Genomic DNA, 24,121 nt, shown 5'->3' on the forward strand with positions numbered 1-24,121 from the left:
CAAAAAATAAACAATCTGAATAGGCTCATACCTATTAAGGAAATGGAATCGGTAAAAATAACCTTCCAAAATAGAGAGCACCAGGTTCAGATGAGTTCAATGGTGAATTCTACCAAACATATAAAGAAGAAATTATACCAATTTCTACAATCTCTTTCAGAAGATAAAGCATATCTTTTATCCTCATACCCAAAACAAAGACATTATAAGAAAACCACACATCAATGTCTCTCATGAACATGGATACAAGAACTCTAACCAAAATATGAACAAATTGGGGCGCGTGGGTGGCTCACTTGGTTAAGGTCTGACCAGCTCAGGTCATGATCTTGCAGTTTGTGAGTTCAAGCCCTGCATCAGGCTCTGTGCTGACAGCGTGGAGACTGGAGCCAGCTTCTGATTCTGTGTCTCCCCCTCTCTCTCTGCCCCTCCACCACTCACGCTCTGTCTCTCTCTCTCAAAATAAATAAACATAAAAAAATATATGAACAAATTAAATCATTAATGTACACAAAGAATTATACACCACAACCAAGAAAAATTTAAACCAAGTATGCAAGGGTGGTTCAATATTCAAAAATTAATACAAAGAAACAACAAGTATTGGTGAGGATATGGAGAGAAAGAACCCTCCTGCACTGTTAATGGGAGTGCAAATTGGTACAGCCACTGTGAAAAACAGTATGGAGATTCCTAAAGAAGTTAAAAATAGAACTACCCTATAATCCAATAACTGCACTACTGGGTATTTTACCCAAAAAATACAAAAATACCAATTCAAAGGGACACAAGTGCCCCTATGTCTTCGGCAGCATTATTCACAACAGCCAAGTTATCGAAGCAGTACAAGGGTCCAACTAATAGACAAATGGATAAAGAAGATGTGGTATATATATATGGTACACACACACACACACACACACACATTGGGATATTATTCACCAATATAAAAGAATGAAATCTTGTCAGTTGCAATGACACGAATGGAGTGAGAGAGCATAATGTAAGTGAAATAAATCATTCAGACAAAGACAAATATCATATGATTTCACTCAAGAAACAAAACAAATGAGCAAAGGAAAAAAAGAGAGACAAACCAAGAAACAGATTCTTAACTGTAGAGAACAAACTGATGGTTACCAGAGGGGTGGTGGGTGTGGGGGATGGGTGGAATAGGTGATGGAAACTAAGGAGTAGACTTGTCATAAGCACTGGGTGTTGTATGGAATTGCTGAACCACTATATTGCACACCTGAAACTAATATAACAGCGTATGTCAACTATATTGAAATTAAAATAAAAAAATAATTAATGCAATTTATCATAACAATAGGCTAAAAAGAATCACATGATCTTATCAATAGATACAGGAAAAGCATTTGACAAAATCCAAACTTATTCATGATAAAATCTCTTAGCTTCCTCAACTTGATAAAAATGCCTACAAAAATCCTACAAATAACATTATACTTTTTTTCCTTCTGATAATGCTACATTTTTTAATTTTTTTAAATCTTTTTTTAATGTTCATTTATTTTTGAGAGAGAGAGAGAGAGAGAGAGAGAGAGAGAGAGAGAGAGAGATTGAGAGGGAATCTGAAGTAGGCTCCAGGCTCTGAGCTGTCAGCACAGAGGCCGACGCGGGGCTCGAAATCTCAAACTGTGAGATCATGACCGAGCTGAAGTCAGATGCTTAACTGACTGAGCCACCCAGGCGCCCCTATTTTTTTTTTTAATTTACATCCAAATTAGTTAGCATATAGTGCAATAATGATTTCAGGAGTATATTACCCATCTAGCCCATCCCTGCTCCCACAACCCCTCCAGTACCCTGTTTGTTCTCCATATTTATGAGTCTCTTACGCTTTGTCCTCCTCCCTGTTTTTATATTAGTTTTGTTTACCTTCCCTTATGTTCATCTGTTTTGTCTCTTAAAGTCCTCATATGAGTGAAGTCAATATATTTATCTTTCTCTCACTAAGTTTTATTTTGATGAGGTCCCAATAGTTCATTTTTGCTTTTGTTTCCCTTGCCTCCAGATATGTGTTGAGTAAGAAGATACTGTGGCCAAGATCAAAGAGTTTTTTGCCTGCTTTTTCCTTGAAGATTTTGATGGCTTCCCGTCTTACATTGAAGTCTTTCATCCATTTTGAGTTTATTTTTGTGTATGGTGTAAGAAAGTGGTCCAGGTTCATTCTTCTGCATGTCACTGTCTAGTTTTCCCAGCACCACTTGCTGAATCAGAGACTGTCTTTATTCCATTGGCTATTCTTTCCTGCTTTGTTAAAGGTTAGTTGGCCATATATTTATGGGTCCATTTCAGGGTTCCCTCTTCTGTTCCATTGATCTGAGTGTCTGTTTTTGTGCCATAACATTATACTTAATGATGAGAAACTCAAAGCTTTCCTAGTAAGATTAGGTACAAGAATGGCCTTTGTAACCAATCCTTTTCAACATCATCCTAGAAGTTCTAACTAATGCAATAATGCTATAAGATAAAAGAGGAAATAAAAGGCATATAGATTGGGAAGGAAGTAAAATATTGTCTTTGTTTACAGATGACAGGATCATCTATGTAGAAGATCCAAAAGAATCGACCAAAATAACTCCTGTAACTAATAATCGATTACAGAAAGGTTGCAGATTACGAGTTTAATATACAAAAGTCAACTGCTTCCATATATACCAGCAATGAACAAGAGAAATTTGACATAAAAAACAATACAGGGTACCTGGGTGGCTCAGTCAGTTAAGTGTCTGACTTCAGCTCACATAATGATCTCACAGTTCATGGGCTCAAGCCCCACATTGGGCTCTGCACTGACAGCTCTGAGCCTGGAGCCTGCTTTGGATTCTGTGTCTCCCTCTCTTTACTCCCTTGCTTATGCTCTTTCTCTCTCTCTCTCTCTCAAAAACAAAATAAACATTAAAGAAATATTAAAGGGGAGCCTAGGTGACTCGTTGGTTTGAGCATCCAAGTTTGGCTCAGGTCAAGATCTCACAATTCACAGGTTTGAGCCCCACATCAGGCTCGCTGCTGTCAGTGCAGAGCCTGCTTTGAATCCTCTGTCCCCCTGTCTCTGACCCACTTGCGCACTCTCTCTCTCTCAAAAATAAGTGAAATGGGCACCTGGGTGGCTCAGTTGGTTGAGCGTCTGACTTTGGCTCAGAACATAATCTCACAGTTCATGAGTTCAAGCCCCACATCAGGCTCTGTGCTGACAGCTCAGAGCCAGGAGCCTGCCTTGGATTCTGTCTCCCTCTCTCTCTGTCCCTCCCTCACTCTCTCTCTCTCTCTCAAAAATAAAAACATTAAAAAAATTAAAAGATAATAAAACATTAAAAAATTAAAAAATACCATTTATATTAGCATCCCCCAATGAAATATTTAAGTATAAATCTAACAAAATATGTACAAAACCAATATGAGGAAAACTACAAAACTCTGATGAAAGAAATCAAAGAAGAACTAGCAAAATGGAGAGCTATTTCATGTTCATGGATAGGAAGTCTCAATATTGTCAAAATGTCTTCCCAACTTCATCTATGGATTCAATACAGTCTCAGTCAAAATCCCAGCAATTAATTTTGTGGATATTGACAAAGTTATTCTAATGTTTATATGGAGACAAAAAAGACTCAGAATAACCAACACAATGTTGAAGGAGAACAAAGTTTGAGGACTGTCACTACTCAGCTTCAAGCTATGGTAATCAAGACTGTTGTATTAGCCAAATAGCACATAGATCAATGGCACAGAACAGAGAGCCCAGAAATAGACCCACATAAAACTGATCTTTGACAAAAGAGAAAGGCAGTTACAAGGAGAAAGGACAGTCTTTTCAACAAATGGTGTTAAAACAACTGGATGTCCATGAGCAAAATAAATAAATAATCCACCTAATCTAAACGTGGACTTTATGCTTTTCACAAAAATTAATTCAAAATGGATCAAAGGCCTAAATGTAAAAGGAAAAAATATAAAACTCCTAGAAGGTAACATAGGAGAAAACCTACATGACCGTGGATATAGTGATGACTTCTTAGATATAACACCAAAGACATTATCTATGATGGCTATAACTCATAAATTGTACTTCATTAAAATTAAAAACTTCTGCTTGGTGAAAAAGAGTCCAGAAAACAAGATGACACACAGATTGGGAGAAAAAAATTTGCAATACACTCATCTGATAAATGACTGTTCTCTAAGATATACAAAGAACTCTTAAAATTCAACAATAAGAGAACAAATGAGACGATTTAAAAATGGGCCATGGCGCACCCGGATCACTTAGTTCAGCTTCTGACTCAATCTCAGGTCAGGTCTTGATCTCAGGGTCATGAGTTGAAGCCCCACATTGGGCTCCACATGGGTCGTGAAGCCTACTTTAAGAAAAAATGGGCCAAAGTCCTTATCAAAGAAGATGTATGAATGGCAAATAAACATTTGAAAAGATGCTCTACATGATATGTCATCAGGGAAATGCAAATTAAAACAGTAAGATACCACCATACAACTATTAGAATGGCCAAAATGCAGAACACTTGACAACACCAAATACTGATGACTATGTGGAACAATGGAGACTCATTTATTGCTGTTAGAAATGAAAAATGATACAGCCACTTTGAAAGACTGGCAGTTTCTTACAAAACTAAGCATGTTCTTACCATATGATCCAGCAATCACACTCCTTGATATTTACCCAAAGGAGCTGAAAACTTAATGTCTGTACAAAAACCTGCACATGGATGTTTACAGGAGTTTTATTCTTAACTGCTAAAACCTGGAGGCAATTAAGATATCTTTCAATACATGAATGAATAAAGAAACTGGTACATCCAGACAACAGAACATTATTCTATGAGCACTATGAGCACTATAAAGAAATGAACTATCAAGCCATGAAAAGACATGGAGAAACTTTAAATACATATTACTAGGTAAAAGAAGTCAATCTGAAAAGTTTACATACTGTATGATTCTAGTTATATCACATTCTGGAAAAGGCAAAATATGGAAATGGTAAAAACATCAGTAGTTACCAAGGGATGGGGGGAGGGATGAATTGGCAGAGTATGGAGGATTATTAGGGCAGTGAAAATACTCTTTATAATACCATACTGATGGATACATATCATTATACATTTGTTTAAGCCAATAGAATGTACAAGATCATGAGTGAATCCTGATGTAAACTATGTACTTTGGGTGTTTATGATGTGTCAATGCAGGTTCATCAACTATAACAAATGTACTACTCTGGTGGGGAATGTTGATAATGAGAGGCTACTCATGTGTGAGGGGAGGGGATATAAGGGAAATCTCCTTATCTGCCCCTCAATTCTTTTGTGAACCTTAAGCTGCTCTTAAAACAGCCTTGGGGTGCCTGGGTGGCTCAGTTGGTTAGGCGTCTGACTTTGGCTCAGGTCATGATCTCATGGCTTGTGAGTTCTAGCCCGGCATCAGGCTCTCTGTGCTAACAGCTCAAAGCCTGGAGCCTGCTTCAAATTCTGTGTTCCTCTCTTACTCTGCCCCTCCCTCACTCATGCTCTGTCTCTCTGTCTGTCTCCCTCTCTCTCAAGAATAAATAAAACATTAAAAAAACTTTTTGTAAGTCTTAATTTTAAAAAGTACAGGTGTTGGAATGCCTAGGTGGTTCAGTCGGTTAAGTGTCCAACTCTTGGTTTTGGCTCAGGTCATGATCTCATGGTTTGTGAGTTCAAGCCCCGGATCAGGCTCCGCACTGGAAGCATGGAGCCTGCCTGGGATTCTCTCTCTCCCTCTCTTTCTGCCCCTCTTCTGCTCTGTCTCTAAAAATAAATAAACTTAAAAACCTTTCTTTAAAAATACAGGTGAAAAAAAATACAGGTGCAAGAGGTCATGATTAATAGAGCTAATGGGTATGGGATTCAAAGCACAGGAAAAGGGTTAAGCTTTGATCAGGAATAAGGAGATTTTCCACTAAGTCAGGAAGCAAGAGGATAGACAGGTACCTAGTTCTACTAAGAACTTCACTATTACATAATGGTGGCACAATGGTGGTATTCACACTGTGATTTAAAAAGTTACTTGATAAATTGTAGAGTTAAAACTGGTCAGTACTATAATTAGAATGATACAGAGAATACTAGCAGGGCCCCTGCACAAGGATGACAAATTCATGAAGTGTTCCATGTTTAAGAAAAGAAAGAAAAACTGGTTAAAATGGTAACTTTTTGTATTATATATAGCTTAACACAATAAAAAACTACAAAACCTACTTGATTACTACTCATTTTCCATATTCTAATAGCACCGACCATTACATTTCATGGCTAGCTCAAGTTCACCTTTTATCTCACTAACTACTTTAGATATCACATAAGACAAGTCCTATTTAAAATTTCTTGTGTCCAGGGCACCTGGGTGGCTCAGTTGGTTAAGCATCGGATTCTTGGTTTTGGCTCAGGTCATGATCTCAGGGTTCATGGGAAAGAGCCCTGCACTGGGCTCTGTGCTGACAGCGTGGAGCCTGTGGAGCCAGCTTGGGATTCCCCTTCTCCCTCTCTCTCTGCCCCTCCCCCCAACTCACTCGCTCTCATTCTTTCAAAATAAATAAATATTTAAAACTTTTTGTGGCCAAGGGAAGATGAAGGAGTAGGAGGACCTTGAGCTCACCTTGTCCCATGGACACATTGAGGCAGCAGCTACATGTATTGGAAACTAATTCTGAAAATGACCTGAAGACTGGCAGAAAAGATCTTCCACGGCTAGTTGTAGATAGACCACATCAAAAAGGGTAGGAGGAATGGAGATATGGTTGGAAACCAAACCCCCAGTACAAATGACCACAAATAGAAGGGACATCACAAGCACAGAGGAGCAAGGCAATTAATCAGATCCCACACCAGGGACCCCTGGCCCTGAAGGCCTGCACTGGGAAGGTAAGTCTCCATACATCTTGCTTTGTAAATAAGTGGGGCTAAGGGGCGCCTGGGTGGCTCAGTTGGTTGGGCAGCTGACTTCGGCTCAGGTCATGATCTCACAGTTTGTGGGTTCGAGCCCCATGTCGGGCTCTGTGCTGACAGCTCAGAACCTGAAGCCTGCCTCGGGTTCTGTGTTTCCCTCTGTCTCTGACCCTCCCCTGCTCACACTCTGTGTCTCTATCTCAAAAATAAATAAACACTAAAAAAAGTTATTAAAAAAAAAGAAAAGAAAAGAAGTGGGGCTTAACTCCGGGAAAGCAAGAAGGAAATAGGAAAAAGAAAACGAATCCCTACCCTCAAAGAATCAGCACACTAAATGACTTAGCCTGAAATACAGAAGCAGCAGTTTGAAAAGTACCTGGGGTATATATGAAGGAAATTTACTCACCAATTTTAGGACATGTGCTGGAGGGGCAGGGATCTGCAGACTTCTCTGGGAACAAAAGTGCTAGTGGGTACCATTTTTATCTTGCCCACCCCTAGCCTACATATTCAGTCACTTGTGGAAGCCAGTTCACACACTCTCCATCTACCTTGTTAGTGCCACATGTCTGGCTCTGGCATTCCTCTTTAGACCTGCCCCACTTAACACACACACCTTGGCAGGTGCCCCTGCAAAGTGGCTTCTGCCCCACCACACTTGGCAGGCAGCTCCAGTTGGAACTAGCACCCTTCCAAAATGAATTCTGCCCTAGGGTGGGGAGGAGATAACCACATACAACAGCATGCCTGCAGTTCCTAAAGGTAGGCCTCTTAGCTGACTGCACTGACAGCCAGCGCCAGCACTACCCTTCCCTGCATCTGTAGCTATCACAGCACCTAGCTGTAAACAACCAGGTTTAGGGCCAGACCCACCCACCAACAAGCCCATGAGGGCTGCAGCAGGGCCTCTCAACAGTGTAGGAGGCAAACCCTGTCTAGTGCACTTGCAGTAGGTGAATTGGTTATTGAAACCAGTTGGGGTGAGGGCCAGCCCCGCCCACCAGCATGCCCACAGCAATCACAGCTCATCCACAACAGGAGGGCACATGTAGCTCATATAGGGAGCACTTGGTTCTGGTGTACAGGGTAACTGTACTACAGGGCACCATGAGGCCTCTCCTATACAAGGCCACTACTTTCAAGACCAGGAAAAAAAAAAAAAAGACCAGAAGATGTAGGTGACCTACATGACCACAAAGAAACAAACACAGAAATAGACAAAATGAGGAGACAGAGGACTGTGTCCCAAATAAAAGAACAAGCCAAAATCACAGAAAAAGAGCTAACAAAATGGGCATAAGCAATATGCCGGATAAAGAGTTCAAAGCAATGGTCATAAAAGTACTCACTGGTGTTGATGCATGGGGGCATGTGTACCCCAATGTTTATAGCAGCACTTTCAAAAATAGCGAAATTATGGAAGGAGCCTAAATACCCATCAACTGATGAATGGATAAAGAAGATGTGGTTTATATATTCAATGGAATACTACTTGCCAATGAGAAAGAATGAAATCATGCCATTTGCAGTAATGTGGATGGAACTGGAAGGTATTATGCTGAGTGAAATAAGCCAGTTAGAGAAGGACAGATATCATATGTTTTTACTCATATGTGGATCTTGAGAAACTGAACAGAAGACCATGGGGGAAGGGAAAGGGAAAAATAGATATAAACAGAGAGGGAGGAAGGCAAACCACAAGAGACTATTAAATACAGAGAAAAAACTAAGGGTGGGTGGGGAGGTGGGGGACAGGAGAAAATGGGTGATGGGCATTGAGGAGAGCACCTATTGGAATGAGCACTGGGTATTGGATGTAAGCCAATTTGACAATAAATTATATTCATAAATAAATAAATAAAAGTACTCACTGGACTTGAAAAGAAGGTGGATGAACTCAGAGAGAACTTCAAAAAAGAGATAAAAACTATCCAAAAGAACCAGACAGAGGTAAAGAACACAATAACTGAATTAAAAAATGCATTAGAGGGAATAAACAGCAGACTGGGAGACACAGAAGAATGGATCAGCAATCTGGAAGACAGGATAATATAAAGCAACAAAGCTGAATAGCAGAAAGATAAAAGAATAATAAAAAAAGAGAACAGCTTGGGGTACCTGGCTGGCTCAGTTGCAAGAGCATGCAACCCTTGATCTCAGGGTCAAGAGTTCAAGTGCCACGTTGTTTTACTTAAAAGTAAAATATTTTTAAAAAAGAGAACAGCTTAAGGGACCTCTATGACATCATCAAGCATAATAATGTTTGCATTACAGGAATCCCAGAAGGAGAAGACAGAAAGAAGGGGGAAGAAAAAATTATTTGAAGAAAAAATAGCTGAAAACTTCTCTAATATGGGGAAGGAAACTGACATCCATGTCCAGAAAGCACAGAAAACCCAAAACAAGATGAATCCAAGTAGGTCTACACAAAAACATATAATTAAAATGGCAGAAATTAATAATAGAGAAATTTAAAAGCAGAAAGAGAAAACAGTTACATACTAGGGAAGCCCAGTAAGGCTACCAGCTGAGTTTTTCAGCAGAGACTTTGCAGACCAGAAGGGAGAGTGGCATGATATATTCAAAGTGCTGAAAGAAAAAAAAACAGCAACCAAAATACTCTACCAGGTAAGGTTATCAACAGAATTGAAGAGCAGATAAAGAGTTTCTGAGACAAAAAAAAAAGTTACAGAGGTTCATCACCACTAAACCAAACTTAGAGTAAATGATAAGGGCATTCTTTATTTTATTTTTTAAAAGTTTATTTATTTTGGGGCGCCTGGATGGCTCAGTCAGTTGGGCGTCCGATTTTGGCTCAGGTCATGATCTCGCAGTCCGTGAGTTCCAGCCCCGCGTCGGGCTCTGTACTAACAGCTCAGAGCCTGGAGCCTGTTTCAGATTCTGTGTCTCCCTCTCTCTCTGGCCCTCCCCCGTTCATGCTCTGTCTCTCTGTCTCAAAAATAAATAAACGTTAAAAAAAGAGAAAGTTTATTTATTTTGAGAGAGAGAGAGCAGGGGAGGGGCAGAGAGAGAGGGACAGAGAAAGAATACCAAGGAGGCTCTGCATTGCCAGCACAGCCCAATGTGGGGCTCAAACTCACCAATAGTGAGATCATGAAGGGGCATTCTTTAAGTGGAAAAAGGCCATAACTAGAAGTAAGAAAATTATGAAATGAGGACATTTCAATGGTGAAAGCAAAAATGCAGTAAAGGCATTAGATTAATCACTTATAAAGCCAGCATGGAAGTTAAAACACAAAAGAAGTAAAATCAATTATATCTACAAAAATTAGTCAAGGGATATACAAAATCTTAAAAACAAGGTAACATAGAATGTCATAATCCACCCACAACACTAGACAAATCCATCAAACCACAAGGGAAGAGAAGAAGAAAATATAGATCAGAGAAGACCTACAAAAACAACCAGAAAAAAAATAACAAAATGGCACTAAGTACATACTTATCAGTAACTACTCTAACTGAACTAAATGCTCTAATCAAAAAACATATCATGGAGCACCTGGGTGGCTCAGTTGGTTAAGCATCTGACTCTTTAAATTTTTTTTTTTTAATGTTTACTTATTTTTGAGAAAGAGAGCGTGAGCAGGGGAGGGGCAGAGAGAGGGGGAGACATAGAATCTGAAGCAGGCTCCAGGCTCTGAGCTGTCAGCACAGAGCCCAGTGTGGGGCTCAAACCCTTAAACCATCAAACTGAGAGATCATGACCTGAGCTGAAGTCGGACGCTTAACCAACTGAGCCACCCAAGGCGTCCAAGTGTCTGTCTGACAACTGATTTTGGCTGAGGTCATGATCTCAGGATTGTGAGATTAAGCCCTGCCTTTGGGCTCTGTGCTGGATGTGGAGACTGTTTAAGATTCTCTCTTTCTCTCTCCCTCTCTCTCTCTGCCCCTCCCCTGTTTGTGTGTGCTCTCTTGTGCTCTTTCTCTCTCTCTAAAAAAAATATGGTGACTGAATGGATAAAAAACAAGAACAATCTATGTGCTGCCTACAAAAGGTTCATTTCAGACCTAAAGAAACACACAGACTGAAAGTGAAGGAATGGAAAATGTATTCCATGAAAATGAAGGCAGGAAAAACAGCCAGGTATACTTATATCGGAGAAAACAGACTTAAAACAGAAGACTGTAGCAAGAGACAAAGAAGGGCATTACATAATGATAAAAGGATAAATTTAACAATACAATTATAAATATTATAAATACACACCCAACATAGGAGCACTGAAATAAATGAGGCAAATATTAACAGATATAGAGAGAGACACTGACAATAACGCAATAATAGTAGGAGACTTTAACATCCCACTGACATCAATGGGTAGATCATCGAGACATAAAATCAATAAAAAAAATTGTGGTTTTGAATGACACATTAGACCAGACAGACCTAACAGATACATATGGGACACTCTATCCAAAAAACCCAGCTGAATACACATTTTTTTCAAGTGCACATGGAACATTCTCCTCAATAGATCATAAATTAGGTTATAAAACAAATCTCAAAACTTAAGAAGATTGGAATCATATCAGGCATCTTTTCAATCACAATGCAATGAAACTAGAAATCAATTACAAGAAAAAAAAACAGAAAAAACACAAATGCATGGGGCCTAAAACAACCAATGGGTCAACAAATAAATCAAAAAGGAAATTAAAGAATACATGGAGACAATGAAAACAGAAAAATAACAGTCCAAAATCTTTGGGACACCACAAAAGCAGTCCTACGACCTAAATGTGAGACATAAAACCACAAATCTAAAAGAAAACACATACAGTAATCTCCTGGACATTGGCCATAGCAACATATTTATACATATGTATCCTCAGGCAAAGGAAATTAAATAAAAAATAAACTATTGGGACTATACCAAAATAAAAAGGCTTTTGCATAGGGAAAGAAATCATCAACAAAACAAAAAGGCAACCTAACTGAATAGAAGATATTTGCAAATCACATATCTAACAAAGGGATAATATCCAAAATATATAAAGAACATATAACTCAACACCAAAAAACCCCCAAATAATCCAATTAAAAAATGGGCAGAGAAACTGAATAGACATTTTTCCAAAGAAGACATACGGGTGGCCAATAGACATATGAAAAGATGCTCCATATCACTAATCACCACAGAAATACAAATCAAAACCAGAATGAGATATTGACTTACACCTGTCAGAATGGCTTGAATCAAAAAGACAAGAAATAACAAGTGTTGACAAAGATGTGAAGACAAGGGAACCCTTGTGCACTGTTGGTGTGGACATGTAAATTTGTGCAACACTATGGAAAACAGTATGCAGATGCCTCAAAAAATTAATATTGGAAATCTCATATGACCCAAGAATTACACTACTATTTACCCAAAGAAAATGAAAACATTAGAAAAGATACATGCATTCCTATAAAATGAACTACTGGGACCTCATCAAAATAAAAAGCTTCTGCACAGCGAAGGAAACAATCAGCAAAACTGAAAGGCAACCAACAGAATGGGAGAAGATATTTTCACACAATATATCAGATAAAGGGTTAGTATCCAAAATCTACAAAGAACTTATCAAACTCAACACCCAAAAAACAAATAATCCAGTGAAGAAATGGGCAAAAGACATGAATAGACAATCCTCCAAAGAAGACATCCATGTGGTCAACCGACACATGAAAAAATGCTCAACATCACTCATCATCAGGGAAATACAAATCAAAACCACGATGAGATACCACCTTACACCTGTCAGCATGGCTAACATTAACAACTCTGGCAACAACAGATGTTGGCGAGGATGCAGAGAAAGAGGATCTCTTTTGCATCTTCGGTGGGAATGCAAGCTGGTGCAGCCACTCTGGAAAACAGTATGGAGGTTCCTCAAAATACTAAAAATGGAACTACCCTATGACCCAGCAATTGCACTACTAAGTATTTATCCAAGGGATACAGGTGTGCTGCTTCCAAGGGACACATGCACCCCCATGTTTATAGCAGCACTATCAACAATAGCCAAAGTATGGAAAGAGCCCAAATGTCCATCGATGGATGAATGGATAAAGAAAATGTGGTATATACACACACACACACACACACACACACACACACACACACACACACAATGGAGTATTACTCGGCAATCAAAAAGAATGAAATCTTGCCATTTGCAACTATGTGGATGGAACTGGAGGGTATTATGCTAAGTGAAATTAGAGAAAGACAAAAATCATATGACTTCACTCATATGAGAATTTTAAGACACAAAACAGATGAACATAAGGGAAGGGAAACAAAAATTATATAAAAACAGGGAGGAGCACAAAACAAAAGAGACTCATAAATATGGAAAACAAACTGAGGATTGCTGGAGGGGTTATGGGAGGGGGGATGAGCTAAATGGGTAAGGGGCGTTAAGGAATCTACTCCTGAAATCATTGCTTCACTATATACTAATTTGGATGTAAATTTTAAAAAATAAAAAATAAAGTTAAATTAAAAAAAAAAGATATATGCATTCCTATTTATTGCAGAGATATTCATAATAGCCAAGATATAGAAGCAACCCACATGTCCATCGATAGATGAATGGATATAAAAGATATGCCATGTATATACACGCGTGCGTGCGCGCGCACGCACACACACACACACACACACACACACACACACACCGAACTATTACTCAGCCATGAAAAAGAATGAAATTTTGCCATTTGTGGTAACATGGGTGGAACTAGAGGGTATTACGCTAAGTGAAATAAGTCAGACAGAGAAGGATAAATACCACATGATTTCACTTATATGTGGAATCTAAAATTTTTTTTAACGTTTATTTATTTTTGAGACAGAGAGAGACAAAGCATGAACGGGGGAGGGTCAGAGAGAGGGAGACACAGTATCTGAAACAGGCTCCAGGCTCTGAGCTGTCAGCACAGAGCCCGATGCGGGGCTCAAACTCACGGACTGCGAGGTCATGACCTGAGCTGAAGTCGGCCGCTTAACCGACTGAGCCACCCAGGTGCCCCACTTATATGTGGAATCTAAAAAACACACCAACAAACAAACAGAAACAGACTCAGAAATACAGAGAACAGGGGCGCCTGGGTGACTCAGTCAGTTAAGTGTCTGACTTTAGCTCGGGTCATGACCTCGTAGTTCATGGGTTAGAACCCCATGTTGGCCTTGTGCTGACAGCTCAGAGCCTGGAGTCTGCTTCAGATTCTGTGTCTCTCTCTCTCTCTTTCTGCCCCTCCCTCACTTGCACTCTCTTTCTCTCAAAAATAAACATTAAAAATATTGTTTTTAAAAAGAAATACAGATAACAAACTGGTAGTTGCCAGAGGGAAGGGATGATGGGCAATAGGTGAAGGAGATTAAGAGGAACAAACTTTCGGTTATAAAACAAATAAGTCACAGAAATGAAAAGTAGAGCATAGGGTATATAGTCAAAATATTGTAATAACATTGTGTGGTGATGGATGGTGAATACCCTTATCATGCTGAGCAGTGAGTAATGGATGAAATTGTGAAATCACTATGTTGTACACCTGAAAGCAATACGACATTGTATATCCATTGTACTTAGATAATAAAGAATATATAAATAAGAATTCTTGTGACCATTGAAAAAGATATTCTACTTTATCTATAGTTAGTTTATCCCTACTTAATAAAATAAGCCAAAGATCTTACCATTTGAAACACATCAGAGCCTTCATCAAAATCTACCATAGCAAAAAATATCCTGTTGGTAAATGCACTGGAGTATCGCCAGGAGTTTGCCAGGATCTGAAATTCTTCATCAGCTTGCCTAGATACAAGCAAATTTGTGAAGATAAAACATAAAACATTTTTAAAAGCAATCTAGTTTGTCAGCAGTAAAACAGAGCCAAAGAAGCCATAGCAGTTTTTCCAAAGGGGGGTAAATATTTTTAAGAGAGAAAGAGAGGGGAGGAAAGGAAGAGAGAGAGCGAGAGAGAGAGAGAGAGAGCGAGCAGTAAGGCTCTGCTGACAGGGTTAGGACAAACCTTGGAAAAAATTGCCACTGTTTTGACATGAGAGAAGGCTTATCCTAAGTGCTAGGGATTTCAACAGAAAGTAGTTACTCGACTCAGCTTCATACTTTGTGCCTGTTTCTTATTTCAAAGCTCTTTAAGTAGTCACTGGAAAAATACAGCTAAGTGTACAACAACTTTTTTAATACTCTAAATTACTTAAGTGTTTAAAGACAAGGTTTAAGTATTTCCAGAGAAAGAAGGCTATAATAGTAACTCATTTTATAAATCTAATGTGTAACATGCTAGTTAGTAAATAAAAATACAGTCATAGGAATTATTAGGGTGAAAGATAAGAAGAATCTAGGGAAGTGAGATTAAGTGAAACCTCAAGTCACGTTTGACTTTTCCCTTATTGCCCAAATTTTTTCAGTTTCCAAGATCTGATCATTCTTCATTTGCAATTATCTTTTAACTCCATCCCTTCTAATTAACTTTCATTGCCACCAGCTAAAGTCAGATCCTTAATATTGGACATTAGAATATTAAAATACTGACTCTAGTTTCTCCTTCTCCAATCCTTCTTCTTACACTACAATATACATCAGTCTTCCTAAATTACTACTTTCCTGAAACTCCTACTCTTCTCAGAAACCACTATTGCTTTTCTACTACTTTAGAACAGTCTCTAAGCTTTCACCGGTCATTCAAGGTTCTTTATCATCTAGTCCTAATAAGGCATCTAGCTTTTATGTAGCCTTACTACTAATCAATCCAAAACAGGACTTCTTAATTCCAGCACCTTATTTGCCACTATCTCTGTACCCTTGCACACATTTTTATTTCTAACCAAAATATCCTACTTCTATCTAAATCTGATCCATCTGTCTAGCCTTAATACAAATCCTTTCTTCTTCAGGCCAATCCCAATCTTCCTATTTTAAGTCCTTCCTGAAATCTTGTAGTATTTATTATGTACATAATCCATTTGCTACTTAATTATAAATTGCCTTATATTATCAGCTAAATTTTCACGTGTGGAATTCATTTCCCTAGCCATATTATAAGGATAGGCATCTTACACTTCTCATCCTGATAGCACCAAATATATAGTATTATACACATTGCTGTTAACTTTTATTTTTTGAATGAGTTTAGGAAAATGTGAGCTAATATTAAATTTGGTACTATAGAAAGATACTAATAAACACTTGTCATTAATTTGCATTTAATACAGAATTATGAAGGAGTTTGTGTTTGTTTCCTGATTTTTTATATACTCTTGATTGCTGAGTAAATTATTGAACTAAGAGTGATTTTAGGGGACGCCTGGGCAGCTCAGCCGGTTGAGCATCTGACTTCAGCTCAGGTCATGATCTCGCAGTTCGTGAGCTTGAGCCCTGCGTCAGGCTCTGTGCTGACAGTTTGGAGCCTGGAGCCTGCTTTGGATTCTGTCTCCCTTTCTCTCTGCCCCTCCCCCCACTCACACGTGGTCTCTCTCTCTCTCTCTAAAATAAATAAAGGAAAAAAGTGATTTTAGGGGCACCTGGGTGGCTCAGTCGGTTGGGCATCTGACTTCAGCTCAAGTCATGATCTCGCGATTCATGGGTTCAAGTCCTGCATTGGGCTCTGTGCCTAATTCGGGTTCTGTGTCTCCCTCTCTCTGCCCCTCCCCTGTTCACACTGTCTCTCTCTCTCTCAAAAATAAATAAAAAACATTTAAAAATTTTTAAAAAAGAGGGCTGCCTGGGTGGCTCAGTCGGTTGAGCGTCCGACTTCAGCTCAGGTCATGATCTCATGATCCATGAGTTTGAGCCCTGCGTCAGGCTCTGTGCGGACAGGTCAGAGCCTGGAGCCTGCTTCCAATTCTGTGTCTCCCTCTCTCTCTGCCCCTCCCCTGCTCATGCTCTGTCTCTCTCACTCTCAAAAATGAATAAATGTTAAAAAATTTTTTTTCTTCAAAGACATCCAGATGGCCAACCAACACATGAAAAGATGCTCAACTTCACTCATCATCAGGGAAATACAAATGAGATACCACCTTACACCTGTCAGAATGGCTAACATTAACAACTCTGGCAACAACAGATGCTGGCGAGGATGCAGAGAAAGAGGATCTCTTTTACATCATTGGTGGGAATGCAAGCTCGTGCAGCCACTCTGGAAAACAGTATGGAGGTTCCTCAAAAAACTAAAAATAGAACTACCCTAGTTGCACTACTAGGCATTTATCCAAGGGATACAGGTGTGCTGTTTCCAAGGGACACATGCACCCCCATGTTTATAGCAGCACTATCAACAATAACCAAAGTATGGAAAGAGCCCAAATGTCCATCGATGGATGAATGGATAAAGAAGATGTGGTATATATATACAATGAAGTATTACTTGGCAATCAAAAAGAATGAAATCTTGCCATTTGCAACTACGTGGATGGAACTGGAGGGTATTATGCTAAGTGAAATTAGTCAGAGAAAGGCAAAAATCTTATGACTTCACTCATATGGGGACTTTAAGAGACAAAACAGATGAACATAAGGGAAGGGAAACAAAAATAATATAAAAACAGGGAGGACAAAGCATAAGAGACTAATAAATATGGAGAACAAACAGAGGGTTACTGGAGGGGTTGTGGGAGGGGGAATGGGCTAAATGTGTAATGGGCACAAAGGAATCTACTCCTGAAACATGGTTGCACTATATGCTAACTAATTTGGATGTAAATTAAAAAAATGAAAGAAAAGAAAATTTAAAAAAAGGAGTGATTTTAGATTTTATGTTTATTCATAACATCTCTTCAAATATAAGTACTACCCATAGTACCAATTACCTTGACTATCTCTTAACTCTAGGGAGAAAATCCTTTAAGAAAAGATAGAAGTCTTGGGGTAGCATAATGTATATTCTAAAAAAAAAAATTGTCTATTCCTTCACATAGGCCCAGGCTGTCAGAATTTGGAAAGCCTTCAAGATTTTATTAAATTAGTTCGTCACAGGGTAGCTTTGTCATTTCATTTAAAGTGAATTCCCAGACCACACACACTGATCTCAAATATAAGTTAAAAAAAAACACCAAAAAGCTAAAGCTGTTCTATTTTTCAGTACCCACTATTTGTACTTTTGTTTAAAGAAATATAGTCCTTTTGTTTAAAGTCCTTTTGTTTAAAGAAATCTCAATCTTTGTTCCTAAGATCATTCAGAAACAGGAAAATAAAATCAATACACCATTGTTTGATGAAAGTTTAACTGAGATTAGTCGCCATTTCCACGGTTTATAATCACAACAAAATAATCTAGAAAAAAGAAAACATCTCTAAATCATACATCTTTATTTTCTAAAAATGTTCTCTTGTAATTCCAAATTTGGAATTTGGAATATATTATATTCCAATATAGCAATAATAGCTACCATTATTGCATTAATAATTATCTCTACTTTTGGGTAAACCAGTTAAAAATTTTGGAACTTGTTTCTTCATAAATGAGAGAATACTTGCTTTACTTACCTTCTGGGGTTGTTGTATAAAATAAGAGTATGAAATTGAAAGCACTTACAAATGATAAAATACTACATCAATGCTACTAGCATACATTTGTATAAGTGACACCAATTTATAAGACGATTATTCAACTTTTACATTATTCCTATCATGGCTACCAGAATAGTTTACCCTTGTTTTTTGTTCCCCCCACTAATGTGGGAAACTAAGAAATACTGTAAAAGGGCAGTAGTATTATGTGTTACTACAGACATCCTAAGTAAGATACAGACATTAATTGTTTATGTACCCACAGAACCAATTTGGTTCTTCTGGGATTGAGAAATGGTTAAAATCTTATGTTATTTAATTTTAAAGTATAGTTGAAAGTTCATACTTGCACACAACACACTGTCTGTGAAGTTGGAGAGCAGTGAACATGACAATAACGGAGTAGTTTCTTGGTGGGGCTTTAACAAGGCGACGAAACTTGTCTCCATTCATTCTTATTACGGGTCTTTTATTGGTCCACTCCATCAGTTGACTAACCTTTTCTGATAACACCATCTAAAAAAAAGGGAGGAGCATAGTGTTAATGCTCTCAACTTGTCATCTGAAGTTCCTTTGAACTAAGCAACTTAAAACCAAGACTAACAAGCAGAGGTACGTAGAAAATGTGAAAGACAGAAAAATAGAATCTACTAATTGGAGCTGATTATGATAATTATTCTTAAAATTCTATTATTTCATAATGAGATTTAGTAAGATACTACACTGTTGATGTGAATTACTTATTATTTACTAATAAATAAAATATAAAATCATAAAACCTTTCATTTACCAAAGATTCCAAAGAATGTTGAGTTAAACCAACCAGCTACTTTTTGTATAAGATGTTGCTTCTCAAAACCAAAACAAAACAAAACACACCTATAAAGAAACTGGAGTAGTTAAAACAATCTCAAAAACAAAGAACAAAATCGGAAGAGTCACTCTACCTGATTTTAAGGCTTACTATATAGCTACAGTAAGCAAGGCAGGGTGGTACTGATAAAAAAGAATAGATACATAGATCAATGGCATAGAAACAAGAACCCAAAAATAGACCTATAATAAGTATAGCCAACTGATTTTTCACAAAGGTGCAAAAACAACTCAGTAAAGGAAGGAGAGCCTTTTCAGCAAACAGTGCTGGAGCAACTGGACATCCATAGTAAAAACCACAAACCTCAAACTAAACTTCACACTTTATACAAAAAACTTAAATTGGATCACATGCTTAAATATAAAAATTAAAACTATAAAAAATCTTAGGAAGGGGTGCCTGGGTGGTTCAGTCAGTTAAGTGTCCAACTTTGACTCTGGTCATGATCTCGCAGTTCATGAGTTCAAGCCCCGCATTGGGCTCCGTGCTGACAGATTGGAGCCTGGAGCCTGCTTCAGATTCTGTGTCTCCCATTCTCTCTCTGCCCCTCCCCTGCTCGTGCTCTCTCTCTCTCTCTCTCTGTCAAAAAATAAACAAACATTTAAAAAATTAAACATTTTAGGAAAAAATAAAAAAGGGGCGCCTGGCTGGCTCAGTCAGTAGAGCATCTGACTCTTGATCTCGCAGTTGTGAGTTCAAGCCCCATGTTGGGCATAGAACTTACTGAAAAAAGACTTTTTTAGGAAAAAAAAATAGGAGAGAACATTTAGGATCATGGGGTAGTTAAAGAGTTCTTAGACCTAAAACCAAAAAGCACGATCCATAAAAAAGAAAAAAAAAAGATAAACCTCATCAAAATTAAAACTTTTTCTCTAGGAAAAACCACGTTAAGAGGATGAAAAGACAAGCTACAGAGTGGGGAAAAATATTTTAATATCATGTATTTGACAAAGGATTAGTAGCTAGAATATAATTTTAAAAACTATCAAAATTCAACAGTGCCAATACCAAAAATCAAATTACCTCATTAAAAATGAGCAGAGAAGGGCACCTGGGTGGCTCAGTCAGTTAAGCGTCTGACTCTTGATTTCAGCTCAGGTCATGATGTCCCAGTTTGTGAGACTGAGCCCCATGTCAAGCTCTGCATGGACAGCACAGATCCTGTTGGGGATTCTCTCTCTCCCTCTCCGCCCCTACCCTGTTAATGCTCATTCTCTCTCAAAATAAAGAAACACTTTTTAAAAAATGGACAGAGAACCTGAATAGACATTTTTACAAAGACATACAGATGGCCAACAGAAACAGAAAAAAAAATGCTCATCACTAATCATCAGGGAAATGTAATCAAAACCACAATATTACCTCACAACTGTCAGAATGGCTAGAATCAAATAGACAAGAAATAACAAGTGTTGGCAAGGATGTGGAGAAGGAACCCTTATGCACTACTGATGAGAGTATAAATTAGTGCAACCACTGTGGAGGTTCTCAAAAAATTAAAAACAGAAATACCATATGATCCAGTAATTCCACTCCTGGGTATTTACACAAAGAAAACAAAAGCACTAATTCAAAAAGATATATGTACCCCTATGTTTACTATAGCATAATTTATAACAGCCAAGATATGGAAGCAACCTAATGTCCATAGACGTATGGATAAAGAAGACATCTAGAAAAATGTTGCTATGGCCTATGTTACAGACTTTACCGCCTGTGCTCTCTTCTAGGATTTTTAGTTTCAGGTCTCATACTTAGGTCCTTAATCCATTTCGAGTTTATTATTATGTATAATGCAAGGAAGAGGTCCAGTTTTCCCAACACCATTTGTTGAAGAGACTGTCTTTTTTCCATTGCCTCCTTTGTTGAAGATTAATTGACCATATAATCATAGGTTTGTTTCTGGGCTTCCTATCCTGTTCCATTGATCAATGTGTCTATTTTTGTGCCTGTGCCATACGGTTTTGATTACTACAGCTTTGTAGTGTAACTTGAAGTCTGGAATTCTGATACCTCGAGCTTTATTGTTTTCAAGATTGCCCTCGCTATTTGGGGTTTTTTATGGCTCCATACAAATTTTAGGATTGTTTTTTCTAGTTATGTGATAAATGTTGTCGGTATTTTGATAGGGATTGCATTAAATCTGTAGTTGCTTTGTGTAGTTTGGACATTTTAACAGTATTTCTTCTTCCAATCTATGAGCATGGGATATCTTTCCATTTATTTGTGTCATCTCCAATTTCATTCATCAATGTTTTATAGTTTTTAAAGTACAGGTCCTAGATACTTCTTTCACTAGCCCTCTGTCTTCTCTAGTATGTGGTTTTATAATGGAACTTCTCTTTTCACATTTGAGTTGAAAGCTTTCATTTTTTATTTTAATTTTGTAACTTATTTTTCATTTTTGAGCGAGAGTACGTGAGTGGTGCAGATGGGCAGAGCAGGGGAGAGAGAGAATCCTAACCAGGCTCCATGCTCAGTGTGGAGCCCGATGCAGGGCTTGACCCCGTGACCCTAGTATCATGACCTGCACCAAAATCAGGAGTCAGATGCTCAACCACTGAGCCACTCAGGCTCCCTGAGTTGAAAGATATCTTGATCAGTGTAAAATCTCTAGTACTGAAGAAACTTCTTCCTTAGGGTACCTTTTATCCATTGTCTACAGCCCATTGTTTGGGTATTGAAAGCTATGGCTCAGAAATAAAAATTTTGTTTTTCTACAGCATCTACACTAAGTCCCACTATACACTCCCCAGATACCCTTTATTTTCCAAAGACATAACCTTCAAAAGTAAAGAATTAAAATGTTGCCCATGCCCTTCATGCCCTTCATTCCCTTCTATTTATTAATATTTTATAGTTATTGGTAAGATCCACAAAGAACTATAGTACAGAAAAGTAGGTGGTTTATCAAATGAATTATTCAGAAACTACAAAAAGCAATTGATTTGGAAACAACTATTGCAAACAATTTTTCCACTAACAGTTTTACAAAACATTTAAGAAAACATATCCATTCACAGTTTTTAATTTGTATTAAATACATTTATTCACAACAAAATACAGGGTTGTTATGGAAAAAACTAAATTCATAAGGAAAGACTTTTACAATCAAGTAATTTTCCTCCTTCTTGAACTACACTATATTCTATTCAAATAAAACAAAAAAAAGGAGCAATATTATTCACAATTAAAATACTTACCAACAAAGTTAAGTAAGCTTGAACTCTCTCTTCTCTGGAAACATTTTAATTAGTATGGCCACAAAATAATCCCACTAACAGGAAGTCAATTAATATCTCTAATCCTGTTAGTAATAATCAAGTATGATGAATATTTTAGGGCTACGAACGATTAAGAGAGCCAAGAAAAGGCAGCGACACAACAGTTTCATTTCACTCTACCTGCTTGCATAATATTTATCTAAGTTAGCTCTAGTAAATTAGACTAAGTCTTAACAACTACAAATTCTCCTACTGTCCCTGAATCTCTCTCATGAAAAATAGCATATGGGAATCCATTATCATTTAAAACTAAAATCTGATCCTGCTGGTAAGATTTCTTCTGAATTTCAGAAGTAATAAAGCTAAATAAACATCACCAGTCTGAATTCCTAAAATGCACCTCCCTTTCCCACAAAGCTTATTTGACTGTATCTGTGTTCTAGACCATCAGGGTTTATTCATAACATTTCTTGCTATTTTCAGCTTTTTGTTAATCATCCACTAGTTTTCAGACATTAGTGAAATAAAATTCCTGGTTAAGGAATACATTTCCAAGTCCATCACTAAATTAAGAGATTGAACAGATCTAGAAACATATCTGGAAGATAATGACTGAAGGAAAGAGACAATAAGCAGAGAAGAGAGCATTTTTTTTTGAGAGAGGGAGAGTGTATGTGTGCACACAAGTGGAGAAGGGGGAGAGGAAGATGGAGAACCTTAAAGCAGGCTCCACGCCCAGCATGGAATCCAACATGGGCAGCGGTAGGGGGCCTCGACCTCAGCTCCATTTCACTATGTTGAGATCATGACCTGAGCTGAAATCAAGAGTCACATTCTTAGCCCATTGAGCCACTCAGGCACCCCTGAGAATGGAGCATTTTTTGATCCTTAAATGTCATCTGCTCCATTCTCAGTTTACCTAATTTCTGGACAGGGTCTGTCCCCTCTTCTTGATGTTTTAGTTTTTGGGGGTACCTGTCCCCTCTTCTTGATGTTTTAGTTTTTGGGGGTACCTCAATTTGCTTTGCAACTGCTACTAGGCCTTTGGTTCTTAGTAATAAGTTATTTTCTAAAGAATCACAAGGGTTGAGGTGCCTGGGTGGTTCAGTCGGTTAAGCGTCCGACTTCGGCTCAGGTCATGATCTCACGGTGCGTGAGTTCAAGCCCCGCGTCAGGCTCTGTGCTGAGAGCTCAGAGCCTGGAGCCTGTTTCACATTCTGTGTCTCCCTCTCTCTCTGCCCCTCCCCTGTTCATGCTCTCTCTTTGTCTCAAAAATAAATATAAATAAACGTTAAAAAAAATTAAAAAAAGAATCACAAGGGTTGAGCATCTGACTTCAGCTCAGGTCATGATCTCCTGGTTCATGTTTTCGAGCCCTGCATCAGATCCTCTGTTCCCCTCTCTGCCTCCCTCTCCCTCCCCCACTCATGCTCACTAGCTTTCTTTCTCTCTCTCACAAAAATGAATAAACATTAAAAAAAGAATCACAGGGGTTTTGCACGTGGCAATTTTATGTGTCAGTTCTC

At 38.2% G+C, this 24,121-nt stretch overlaps 1 protein-coding gene and 1 pseudogene across 1 annotated transcript in view; one reads left to right on the forward strand and one right to left on the reverse strand.

Moving 5' to 3' along the window:
• MAGT1 (magnesium transporter 1) overlaps window positions 1-24,121 on the reverse strand; it is a 58,873-nt gene that overhangs the window by 29,744 nt on the left and 5,008 nt on the right. The window contains exons 2-3 of the mRNA XM_058714858.1: window positions 18,844-19,013; window positions 14,666-14,783 (exon numbers count right to left, since the gene is read on the reverse strand). Of these exons, the coding sequence (XP_058570841.1) occupies window positions 14,666-14,783; window positions 18,844-19,013 (288 nt within the window). The remainder of the gene's footprint in view (window positions 1-14,665; window positions 14,784-18,843; window positions 19,014-24,121) is intronic.
• LOC131503303 (U6 spliceosomal RNA) lies at window positions 6,097-6,186 on the forward strand (annotated as a pseudogene).

The sequence above is a fragment of the Neofelis nebulosa genome, chromosome X, assembly GCF_028018385.1.
Source record: "Neofelis nebulosa isolate mNeoNeb1 chromosome X, mNeoNeb1.pri, whole genome shotgun sequence".
In the NCBI taxonomy this organism is placed as follows: Eukaryota; Metazoa; Chordata; class Mammalia; order Carnivora; family Felidae; genus Neofelis; species Neofelis nebulosa.